The sequence below is a fragment of the Myxocyprinus asiaticus genome, chromosome 40 (assembly GCF_019703515.2).
Source record: "Myxocyprinus asiaticus isolate MX2 ecotype Aquarium Trade chromosome 40, UBuf_Myxa_2, whole genome shotgun sequence".
In the NCBI taxonomy this organism is placed as follows: Eukaryota; Metazoa; Chordata; class Actinopteri; order Cypriniformes; family Catostomidae; genus Myxocyprinus; species Myxocyprinus asiaticus.
The window spans coordinates 26,500,665-26,513,575 of NC_059383.1; the positions used below are offsets into that span (position 1 = coordinate 26,500,665).

Genomic DNA, 12,911 nt, shown 5'->3' on the forward strand with positions numbered 1-12,911 from the left:
TGATGTCCTGCTAGCAGACTTCTGACCTGCAGGAGGCTAAAAGTTCTTCGGCTCTACTTGGCCTTCCCACCCCAGTCCAATTCCAAAAAGCAGAGAAAGCACAAACAGCTGCCAAAAGGCTTGATTATTAGCTGACACTGTCACTTTTTTTCACACCTCACTATTTCTATAAAGAGTGAAATGGGCTTGCTATGGAGCAATTTTCTCTATGCAGAGTCTTGATAAATAAATATAAAACATAATGATTGTGACTTCGCCCTCTCTGCCTGGCAATTTGATGGAAATGGGCCACAATTTTGTGTGATTTTGTGATTTGTAGCAGAGAGGCGGAGGAGGTGGTTAATGTTTGGGAGTATGCTTTTGCATGAATCCACTACAAGAAAACAATCAACACTCAAAAACAAGTTACTTGCCCTTGACTGACTCCTCTTTGAAGTCTAGAAGTATTTTAAGAGTCATGAGACAAAAATGTTTTTGTTTTTAGATATTAACCATTTCGCATGTACGATCAAACCGGTGTGATTACAGTAGGCTGGGCTCATCCGCGTACGATCAAACCTGTGTGATCTGCATTCATGCTGCTGTTTACCAGCAAAATCGTTTGTCATAATGAACCAGCTGCTAAAATAGTCTTTTCAACATCACAATATCTTTATTTTTATATGTTACAAACTTTAAAATAATCACTAAATAAAAGTATAAAGCCGTTACCATCGGAGCGCACTGTTTAGATGCAGTGCTGCGGCCATGTTTTCTGATGTCAAAGAATATACAAAATAGTCAGTCCACTCGAGCCTTCTACCATTCCGTCCTTCACAACCACTTCCGGGGCTGTGAGAATGGAAGGGCTAGGTTTTTAGAACCTTCTATGCTCCTCCTTTTGTATGCTTCTATGACGATACAAACTCAGAATCCCATCTTACATTGCAACGAAAATATGGCAGCGCGCATAGCCGGCAAGCACATTCGCATCTCATCTATCATATTCAATCATTATAATGTGGTTTTTAGATGTTTATATGTTTGATAATATATAATCTGACCTTCAGTGCACCCGCTGTGATATAATCTGTCCTCCAGTGCATCTGCTATGAAGTGTAAGGTAATATTTATATAAATTACAGCATGCATTAAAGAACTCATGCTGGGAATCCGTCAGTACAGGAGAAACTCAAGTGCGAAAACGTAAACAGTTGGACGTGACACACATCATGGAGGGTATTTTTTTGTACTACAGTGCTTGTATACGTCAGCAGTATCTCATAATTACTCTTCCTGGCTTCAGACAGTGAGTTGATGCCATACTGAAACATGGGTTGCGAGTGTTCGTTTTGGTTTTGCAGAAATACAATGTTTCATGGCTTCTCTCGCAATGCTGAGGGACAGACTTTCATTCAATGACTGACACCTTTGAAATGTAGAGCATTTTTAATGGAGAGTTTGTAGAAAGGTGGACTGGGGCTTGTTTGAATCAAGACAGTCTGACATTGGTAAACTCTGCATCACTAATGCCATTAATCCTTACTGTGAGTGAGTTACCTGATGAAAGCCCTCATATTTGTGAATTAACGTCATTAAAAACAGTTAATGAAAATTCACAAGCACACAGTTTCAAAGCAGAGCACAAATGCAAACGCATTTATTTGTTCATTAAATTAACAAAATGACCTGTGTGTATTTGTGGAATGTATTGTATACTTACAAAACAGTGTATAATATATTTCTGCACTTTACTGTGTGCAATTGTAAATTGCAGCATGCATTTGTGAGAAACATTGATACTGTTAACTTCATTAAAGCACAATAAAACTGACTGTACCAGAGAGAGTTGTCTCTTTTCTAAACCATGGTGAGAACTGACCTGTGCTTAAACAGGTTAAAGAGAGTGGAGCCAAGCTATTAGTCGATTCATTGATCACTCTTCTATTGAATAAAAAGAAGCTGTTTTGAACCCTTACATGTGTGATGAAGAGCCGTCCTTCCTGAGATGTCCACAGCATCAACCACACACTTACTCTGTAGAAGAAAGCAGACCATTAGAGAATTGCTTCAATTCCACTTATCGCGGAGCAGTTTTTTGGTGAGAGTTAATGATGCTCCATCCTATTAAACATTTAACAGCATGACAGGCCAGCATTCATGGATGAGGAAGCATGAGGTATTTATTTGACAGGTATTATCTGAGGAGAGGTGTAATATATTAAAACTGACTGCGGCAACCATTCAGACCTAAAATGTGGATGTCCCATTAACTGTGATTACGTACTACCAGCAATTAACTCCTCTAGTCCATACTGCTACTATTTTGCTATGTAACAAGCTTCCATATGTCCCCTTAATTCCTTAAATCCCTTGCAATTTATTGGCCAGATAAACTGCTGTATCTTAATGTCACCAGTAATGAGCCAGATGGCTCCTTGTTGTCATTCCAAATTACTACCTGTTCAATTCACTCTATGGGAAAATTCACCTAGAAAGTAGTTTCCAGCATTTAAATAACATATTAATGGAACATGTAGAGGTACCAAAGACCTTGGAGCATTTGTTTTGTTTGGGAAGTCAACCAAGGAGCTTCGGTTCATGACTGTTGGATGAAACAGGATTACAAGCCACTTTCATTAAAGGAGTAGTTAATTCTTCTGTTTCACTGGATCTCAAATTCTGGAATTCAAACCAAACTGGCCATGTGAGGGAGAATGTATTTTGGGAATTTTTGTAAGACTTTCCTTGGTGAAACCACCACCACCACCACCACCACAAAAAAAAAAAAAAAAAGAGACATTGTTCAATAGTAGAGCACCTTCAATGCCTAAACAAAGGATGGATAAAGTAGCAGAAGGAACATTTTAAGCGGATTGAACACTGTTAGGTCACATATCAAATAAGTAAATTTATGACACTGGCCATGTTAAAGGTGCTCTAAGCGATTTTTTCATGGAAAAGTATGCAAAAAATGTTCCTACCCCCTTAAAGATATTAATGAAATAAGTGTCCTAAGATATCTCACCGGTCTCTGTGACAGCTGTAGACTTTGTAAACAGCAAGCAAAAATGTGTCTGCAAACACTGATGCTTTTCACCTGTCAATCATTTTGCTCGTTCTCACAGAGTTGTATTTGAAGCGGATCACTGAGGCTATGATTTATAATGTTTGTCAGTTGAGGGCACTATTATGCAACTGTTGAATTTGACAGCCACAAGAACAAACAATGCTGCCCTTTTGCTTGGTTTTGGTCTCAAATTATCTTTGGAGGGCGGGGTTTTTGAATGAGGGGGCGTGGCTAAGTCAATGGCTCAGTCACGTGAAAGCTTCAGAACACTAAAATAATTACAGCACCTTTAAGTCCTTGGCACAAAAGGTCAGATTTCCTTGCTTCTAATGAAACACAAGATATGCTATTTGGAACTTTCTCAAATCTTGCTGGTATAAAACGGATCACCAGGTTTTGTACAAGCATACCAAAAGGAGATGTACCAAATACTGTGACAATGTGGAATTGTACAAATTTTCACTAAAATTTTTACGCAAATAACATAATTTGTGATTACATTTTATATTTAAGAAATATTCTGGGTTCAATACAAGTTAAGCTATATCGACAACATTTGTCACAAAGTTCACTTCCACAAAAATGAATTTCAACTCGTTCGTCTTTTTTTTTTTTTTTTTTTTTTTTTTAAAAGCGAAAATCGAGGATACAGTGAGGCATTTACGATGGAAGTGAATAGGGCAAATTTTTGGAGGGTTTAAAAAGGCAAAAATGTGACCCTTATAATTTTATAAAAGCACTTACATTAATTCTTCTGTTAAAACTCATGTATTTTTTGGAGAGTAAAGTTGTTTAAATTGTAATTTTTACAGTAATTTTAGGGTTTGTTGACATTACATCATGGCAACGATGTTGTAAAATTGGACAAATCTTAGAAAAGGTTAGTAAGTGGTTTTATCACACTAAAATAATTTTAACACCCCTGTTGTTTATATCTTGTGGCTATCATTTTGAAATATAAATATTTTTATACTTTTGAGTATTTTAAAGTTTATGGATTGGCCCCATTCACTTCCATTGTACTATCCTGTCTACATCAGGCACGTCCATTGACGTGACGCTACGCAGCGGCTTGAGGCTGTTTACACCGGACGCGTCGACAGAAACATTCTAAATGGTTTAATTTGTACAGTAGCTCCAGTGTGTGAGCACAAAATGGAACGGGAAACCCGTTTACTGCGACAGACGCAGCGCAACTGATGCTTCCAGTGTAGACAGCATCAATGATTATAATGGGCTTTTGACACGATGCTCGCGTCCGGTGTAGACTAGGGGGCGACCGATATGGTTTTTTTTCAGGGCCGATACCGATAATGATTATTAGAAATCAAGGAGACCGTTAAACGATATTTTGGGCCGATATACATTTGCAGTAAAAATTAAAATTTTAGTATCAAAATTTACATTAACACAAAAATCCTTTAAATGCCTATGAACATGTGTTCAATGAAATACTGCAAAACAGAACATTTCAATATAATCTTTTGAAAAATACTGGAATTTCAAAAATATTTTTCAAAAATAAAGTGGAGGGAGCTCCTGGCAGCATTTTTTTTTTTTTTACTGAAACTTTAAATATATAAACATAATGAACAAAAAGCTCATAACAGAATGGTATTTATTAACATGTGATAACAGATGAGAATCAATGTTATTGGAGTTGACACTGTTCTTGTAGTTTGCTGGCTAGCCCGTATAGTCAAGTGCAAAAAGGGAAACAGGATTTTATTCAAAAAGGATGTAAAAGATTTAACGCTATTTAACCTCCTAACGTTGGTTAGCTAGCTACCACTATCAATGCCATCATCAGCTATAACATGTAAAAACACCAACTCATACGGGCAAGAACTTAAATCAGTTCTTATCTCTGCCGTGCATCTATATTGCTGCTCACTGTATTTCTCCATTACGGTCTACTGTTGTTGAAATAACAGCATCTGCAGCTCTACTATGCGGCACCTCATGGTGCGCACCGGGGAAGAGAGGCAACGCGTGCAGCGCATGAATGGGCATTAATGAAGCGTGTTCAGTGTTAGAGAAAAAAAGATGCTATCTACGCCCCGGAGCACTTGCTGTGTACACAGCTTCGTTGTTCTGTCGCACTGCTAACCGTGTTTCTAAGTGTAGAAACGATAACACGGGGCAACCGCTGTCATAATGTCTCGTGGCCCGAATGGAACAAATGGGTGACAGCTGGCATAGAGTATTGTGATGTTTATTGCAACTTCAGTATCTGCATTCTTACCTCTGAAAGCTTGTCCTCTCAGTGATTCATCTTTCTCTCGCTGCTTTCCTCTTTCCCACCTCTCCCCCACGAATACAGAGTACAGTGTCAATTGGCCATTTTACCCGTGACATATAGCCAATCTGATAATACTGTGGATGGGACATTGAGCCAGACTACAAGCAGTGACCTTTCAGAGAGAGGCAGTGGCATCAGAGCCAACAGAGCACATTTTAAAATTTATCGGCAAACAGATCAGACAAAATAATGATTCCGATAGATAGAAAAATTATCAATATCAAATCCGATTATCAGCCCGGCCAATAATTAATTAATGTGGTAATCAATATTATGCCACAAATGCTGTTGATTGAGCTTAACTTGTATTGAACCTGGAATATTCCTTTAAATAAATAAAAATACAAAACTGAAGCATTACACTAGTGGTCTTAGACTTTTGCACCCCACTGAATGTCCACTGAATAACCATGCAATTGGATAACATGCAACTTCTGGTGCTTTTTCCCCTTTGACAAAGACTGCAGATTCCATATTGCTTGCAGGTGACCTGAATATATCAGTGTTAAAGCACTAATTTTGACACCTTCAAACTATATTGCCAAAAGCCTATATTGGCTTCCATTAGTGAACAGAGCTGACAGGTTGTGGATATCTGTTATCTCTGGTAGAATCAGATGGAGTGAAAAATAAGCCAGTATAGAAGGTAACAGGTGCATCTGAAGACAGAAGGGAGTCTTCAAACACTCAAACTTTCCCACACACACACACACACATCATTCTAAATATTCAACACTCTCCAAGCTCACAGACGGAGGCCGTAGGATTGCTGGTTTATGAAAGTGTAGAACAAAATCTGCTCCCTTTGTTTATCTGGCACACATACTGTAACATGGCAACATGACAGTTGTTCATGCATTCACTCCATCTGTGTACAGACACCTAATGCTTGTAAATCTGTATGTTCATCTGAAGAATTCTCAGTCCATTAAACAAAATTAGCTTCAAACAGAGCATTACCTGTATCAACTTTCTGACACATTCGGGATGGTTGTTTTTGGCAGCAAGGTGTAAAGCAGTAAACCCTGATGTGAAGAGGAAAACATGGCATGTTATTTGCAAAGTTATATTCATTAGAGTTATGCATGCAACATAACATAGGAAAAAATGCTTCCACTTTAAACCAATTATTCTTACACTCAGGGATTGCGAGAATTGGAAACCAACCTGAAGCATCCTGCAGAGAAACATCAGCCCCATGAGCCAGGATGACTGCAAGGCACTCCACCTGACCTCGAGTAGCTGCTACATGTAGACTACAAAAGAAGACAAAACAAAACTATGATGAACAATCAAACTTAGCAAGTGCAGAGAAGTCACATGACTCAAATTAGGCCATTTCATATGCCATGTGTAACTTGTAACCTGTTTGTAACCTACATTCAGTGAATAGCTTTATTCTCTGCATATACTGTATGGCTATTTCAATTAAAAAGCACTGTTATGAATTAGTAACACTAGAGCAATAATTTCACTTTCATTGTGTGCAATGAACGCAATTGTCAAAATTAAGCCTCTGTTAATATATCCATTTTTATACTCCCCATTACTCTTGAAATCTCTGAACTAAGGGCATCCAAAGTGAAAAAAAGTTCTGGAGCTTTCCTTTAAACTGTGATTAAACAATTTAGCAGTGTTCCCCATCACTTAATGGCTTAACAATAAATAGGCATTTTAGAATAAATAACTTCCATTCATTCGTTTCTTTAATCAGCTCTTTGGAGAACAAACCTGAGAAAAACACTGATTAATCGATAGGAAAATTATTACACCCTTTAGAGGATACGGATCAGCAATCTTCATTGTGTCAGATCTGTTTTTTCTGACAGTAATAAAGCGGACAGCTAAAAATAATAAGGCACCCTGATAATGGCCTTTATTATTATTATATCACTCACAACATCTACATGGCTCTGACCTTTAAAAGACTAACGCAGGAATGTTCTGTATTCAGATATGGCAATTGGATTGCATTTTACATCATGCTATGTTATTAAACGTCATTTTAATGTGATTAAAGGCCACTATAGGATGTTTGTGTGCAAAAAATAAATAAAAATAAACAACACTTGGTGTTTTCAAATTGGTCTGGAAACAAATTTAAAGGGATAGTTCATCAATCATACATTATATTACATTTCAGACTAAGCCTGTAGCCATTATTAAATAACCACGGTTATTTGATCAAACCACAGTTATTTGAGACAACCGCAATTATTAGGCATTCAAATTCCAATCACATTTTAATGCCCAAGTAAGGGAATTTTAAGTGTTTTATTTTAATTGTAATATACTGTATTAATGCCATGAACAGTGCATTTGTGTGTCATTCAGAGTGTCAATTCCGAGTCCGAGCGTCACTGAGCCGCACCTCGGATGTATATGTAATCTCAGACAGACACGATGTTCAGTGGGGGTGGCTTTGTGGGGGCGGCTTTGTGGGGGCAATGAAATCTGTTGCAGGGCTCCCTGTTCTTCTATTCTAATCTTTTCTATTTGCAAAAGTAATGTTTGGGAGTCTAACATTTATGTTTCCTATTGACACACTAAAGCTGAAGATATAAATAACCATCTTAAGACAAATGATTTTGTGAAACATCTTATGTGCCTAAGACTTTTGCACAGTACTTTATATATTTAAATTGTATTTTATTTGTTATTTAAAAAAAAAAAAAAAAAAGTTATGAGTGTAAATGTAAAATTGATCAAAACTAAAGTAGACCAAAAAGAGAGACATATTTTAAGTATTTAGCAATATTTTTACATTATTTTTACATTATGGTCATTCATAAGTATTTAAAGCCTTAAAAGGAAATTCTTTTTTATTATTTGATATATATATTTGAAATTAAATATGTAAAAATGATTTCTTAAGGTGTATGAAGCACACATGCAGAAAAAAGCACACCTTATAAAATATGACAATTTATATGACAATTAAATGAGAAAGCCCTTAAACAAACAATTAATCGTCAGCCAAATTTCATAATCATGACAGCCCTATTTCAGACCCATGTGACTTTATTGACGGAAGCACAAAAAGACGTTACGCAAAAGTTTAGGAGCTGACAGCCTGACATAAGCCTTCTTAAAAAAAAAATCCTAGAATTCCACGAAATTAATAACGGCATCGGAACGACATAAGGGCGAGTAAATGATGACAGAATTCTCATTTTTGGTTAAACTAAACGTTTAAGCTCATTTAAGCTACAGGACTTGACTTGAACAAAAAAGCAACTTGTTGCAATTGCAAAAGTCTTAATATATATGGAATGTTAAATGAAAATATTTAATTGCATGTTCAATTTAATTAAATGTTCAGTCACTTTGTATTCTCCAAAAGGCAAATCTGGAAATTTGTTTTCTTTAAACCCTAAAATGTAAAAGCTAATGAATGTAGATTGAAATTAATGTTCAGATTTCTTTGTTTCATCATTTGTCTTTGTTTTTGTAATTAATATGATCAAGCACTCGCTCACCATCCTTTACAAGGTAACTGACATGTCCACCAGAGCATTTGATTATGAAATAACACAAGGTCTGATCTCCATGGTGACTGTGATGGTTTGGAAATACAGCAAATCTCTGTGTTGTGCACGTGCCTCTCTGGCTCGTGAAGCCTCTAGGGAACAAGCACTTGAACACAATGGAGACCTCAAATGGGCAAATAAGGATTTATTGTGAGCCTATGAGAGCATTTCCGCTCAAGTCCTCCTAACGCAGGACACTGGAGACTCATTCGGGTCAGCAGTGTCGGAGTTCATTACTTGTATAGTGAAGCTCATCTCTCTCCATTCAGTGGAGCGCATAGTAAATGACACATCTCTGCTGTGCGGCTCGTAGGAAAGTTCCTATGCTACTCGTCCTGCACTGTTTGTGCTACAGACATGAATAATCCTTCAAATTGTATGGTTTATTGAGGATAGGTGTTCTATGTATTTTCTAAGCAACCAGACTTACAACTTTCACCTGGCAGACAAAAAATGGCCAAATATCCCATAAACTTACATTGAGGAAGGGATCAGAGCCATATCTACGGACCAGAATAGCAAAGACACTTGGGGTGGGGTCTTTTAAATTGGGACAGTAAGAAACCACCTGGAAGCCACCTAGTATACCCTAGCAACAAGCAATATGCCATGCATGGCTGCATGTGTTGCATAAGCAAACACCACTCACACTTTTTTCTATAAGCAATGTAAAAATCGAGTTATGTATATTTTTTCAAAGTGCTGATGTCTAAAAAGGAAGAAAAACACAAAAACTAAAAGAACAAAATTTATTTCGGTAGATTTTAACTTAGGCTAAGTCCACATCATCACTTATTTTCTAAAAGTAGTTTTGCGGAACTAGAGAGCGTTTTAAAATGTCATTGTTTTTGGTTGAGGTAAGAGCTGTTCCAGAATGTATGAAAGGTATTCAAACAAAAACTTATTAATGTGGATGTGGCCTGAATCCATCCACTTCATTTCAGAATGTTTTTTTTTTTTTTAAAAACATAAGCATGTAATTATTCAGGTTCGGGCTCCAATAAAAATCCTATTTATCTCTGCCAAGACAAAGAAATAAAACATAAACTTCTTTGAACTTCTTAAACATATATTTAAGTCCACTTTCACATTTTTCTAAGCAAACATCACACCAACACAAAGTTGGTAGATGACAAGGCAAGAAAGACGGAGCTGTCATTTCAGTTGGGGCTTGAAGGTTCTTGGGTGCTTAGGTCATTGTAGCTGTTCTGCTACACGGGTAGAATATGCATCATACATAATTTTCAAACCGGATGACTGGCATAAACAAACTGAAGCATTAAAATCTGAACATCTGTGAGCCTATTCCAGTAAATGAGGGAAAATCAAGGCTGAAGTAAATGCAATGTAACAAAAGGCTGATGGTGTGATGGCCTAAATTTTTTGGCTGTGGTTTAGATTTTAATTTCTGCTGCTAAATAAACACCATGATGAAAGGATCAGGGTTCCCACACTTTTTGACCAATGCATTTCCATGACTTTTCCAGCAGTTTATGATGATTACTGGATAAGTATTTTTTTAGAAATAATTTTACGTAGATTGCTGGGCAGATTTCCACTTGTATGTCATACTAATTTTTTAAATAAATAGATTTAAACAATTAAACTCATTGGTGTACAAATGTCTCCAATAAGACCCTTAAAATTCCTGATATTTCCAGAATTTCCATGACCATATAAGGAACCCTGAAAGATGAAAAGAAAAATACCCTCTTCACTTCTTGCCCTCAGTTACTCTGTAAACACCACCTACAAACTCATTTTTATACACATCTCAAATGGACTGCAGAAGATGTTGCCTGGAAAAACTCAAAGCTGAAGGCACAATTAGAGTCAACGTCTAGATCAATAGGAATGAGAGAATGTAACTGTAACCTCCTCTGTAGTTCAGTTCTCAGTACTCACGCAGACTTTCCTTCACTGTCAAGCTTGGTGGGACTGGCTCCTTTCTTTGAGATGAGAGAGGTGACTTTGTCTGCCTCCCCATGCTCCACTGCACTGAGGAGACGCTCGTCATTCTTGTTCCATTCATGGGCCTATAAAAAAATTAAAAAAAAAAAAAAAAAAGTTCACACGGCTCATAGATTAAGTACTGCAAGATCATCATTAACTAATGAATTTTTTTGAATTTTGAAAATATATCTGAAACAATGTGGATTTTTATTTTTATTTTTTTTATTTTTTTTTGCAGCAGCGGGGGCACAAACCTCTTTGCTACTTCCAACCCCTAAATCGTGTCTAACAATTACAATAATTTTCCCCAAAATATTAATATGATTATTTGAATACACAATTTTTATTTATTAAAATACCACAATATACTGTATATACAGCTGTGCTCAAAAGTTTGCATACCCTGGCAGAAATTGTGAAATTTTGGCATTGATTTTGATCTTTTATTTAAGGATAGTGATCATATGAAGCCATTTATTATCACATAGTTGTTTGGCTCCTTTTTAAATCATAATGATAACAGAAATCACCCAGATGGCCCTGATCAAAAGTTTACATACCCTTGAATGTTTGGCCTTGTTACAGATACACAGGGTGACACACACAGGTTTAAATGGCAATTAAAGGTTAATTTCCCACACCTGTGGCTTTTTAAATTGCAATTAGTGTCTGTGTATAAATAGTCAATGATTTTGTTAGCTTTCATGTGGATGCACTGAACAGGCTAGATACTGAGCCATGGGGAGCAGAAAAGAACTGTCAAAAGACCTGCGTAACAAGGTAATAGAACTTTATAAAGATGGAAAAGGATATAAAAAGATATCCAAAGCCTTGAAAATGCCAGTCAGTACTGTTCAATCACTTAAGAAGTGAAAAATTCAGGGATCTCTTGATACCAAGCCAAGGTCAGGTAGACCAAGAAAGATTTCAGCCACAACTGCCAGAAGAATTGTTCGGGATACAAAGAAAAACCCACAGGTAACCTCAGGAGAAATACAGGCTGCTCTGGAAAAAACCACGGTGTGGTTGTTTCAAGGAGCACAATACTTGTTGACCCCTCTCCAAACATAGTGCTTATGGTTGTGACCATAAAGCTCTATTTTGGTCTCGTCGCTCCAAATTACAGTGTGCCAGAAGCTGAGAGGCGTGTCAAGGTGTTGTCGTGCATATTGTAACCGGGCTTTTTTGTGGCATTGGCTTCTTTCTGGCAACTCGACCATGCAGCTCATTATTGTTCAAGTATTGTCGTATTGTGCTCCTTGTAACAACCACACCGTCTTTTTCCAGAGCAGCCTGTATTTCTCCTGAGGTTACCTGTGGGTTTTTCTCTGTATCCCGAACAATTCTTCTGGCAGTTGTGGCTGAAATCTTTCTTGGTCTACCTGACCTTGGCTTGGTATCAAGAGATCCCCGAATTTTCCATTTCTTAATAAGTGATTAAACAGTACTGACTGGCATTTTCAAGGCTTTGGATATCTTTTTATATCCTTTTCCATCTTTATAAATTTCCATGACCTTGTTACACAGGTCTTTTGACAGTTCTTTTCTGCTCCCCATGGCTCAGTATCTAGCCTGCTCAGTGCATCCACATGAAAGCTAACAAAATCATTGACTATTTATACACAGACACTAATTACAATTTAAAAAGCCACAGGTGTGGGAAATTAACCTTTAATTGCCATTTAAACCTGTGTGTGTCACCTTGTGTGTCTGTAACAAGGCCAAACATTCAAGGGTATGTAAACTTTTGATCAGGGCCATTTGGGTGATTTCTGTTACCATTATGATTTAAAAAGGAGTCAAACAAATATGTGATAATAAATGGCTTTGTATGATCACTATCCTTAAATAAAAGACAGTTTTTTTTACATGATCAGTCATGTTTTCAAAATCAGTGCCAACATTTCACAGTTTCTGCCAGGGTATGCAAACTTTTGAGCACAAATGTATATAAAACGCATTATCATTTCTGACAGCAATGATTGATAATGAAAATGTGTGATGTGACTTTTCGCTCAATTTGAAATTCAGTGACAACTATATACAAACATGTCAAACAGGGGCCTTTATTTTTAAT

The 12,911-nt window shown here is 36.9% G+C and overlaps 1 protein-coding gene across 4 annotated transcripts in view; it reads right to left on the reverse strand.

Moving 5' to 3' along the window:
- The window catches only part of rai14 (retinoic acid induced 14), a 66,115-nt gene that overhangs the window by 26,043 nt on the left and 27,161 nt on the right, over positions 1-12,911 (reverse strand). For all 4 annotated transcript variants that reach the window (XM_051681689.1, XM_051681690.1, XM_051681687.1 and 1 more), the window contains 4 exons: positions 10,787-10,917; positions 6,519-6,607; positions 6,312-6,376; positions 1,959-2,016 (listed from right to left, as the gene is read on the reverse strand). In XM_051681689.1, the coding sequence (XP_051537649.1) occupies positions 1,959-2,016; positions 6,312-6,376; positions 6,519-6,607; positions 10,787-10,917 (343 nt within the window). The remainder of the gene's footprint in view (positions 1-1,958; positions 2,017-6,311; positions 6,377-6,518; positions 6,608-10,786; positions 10,918-12,911) is intronic.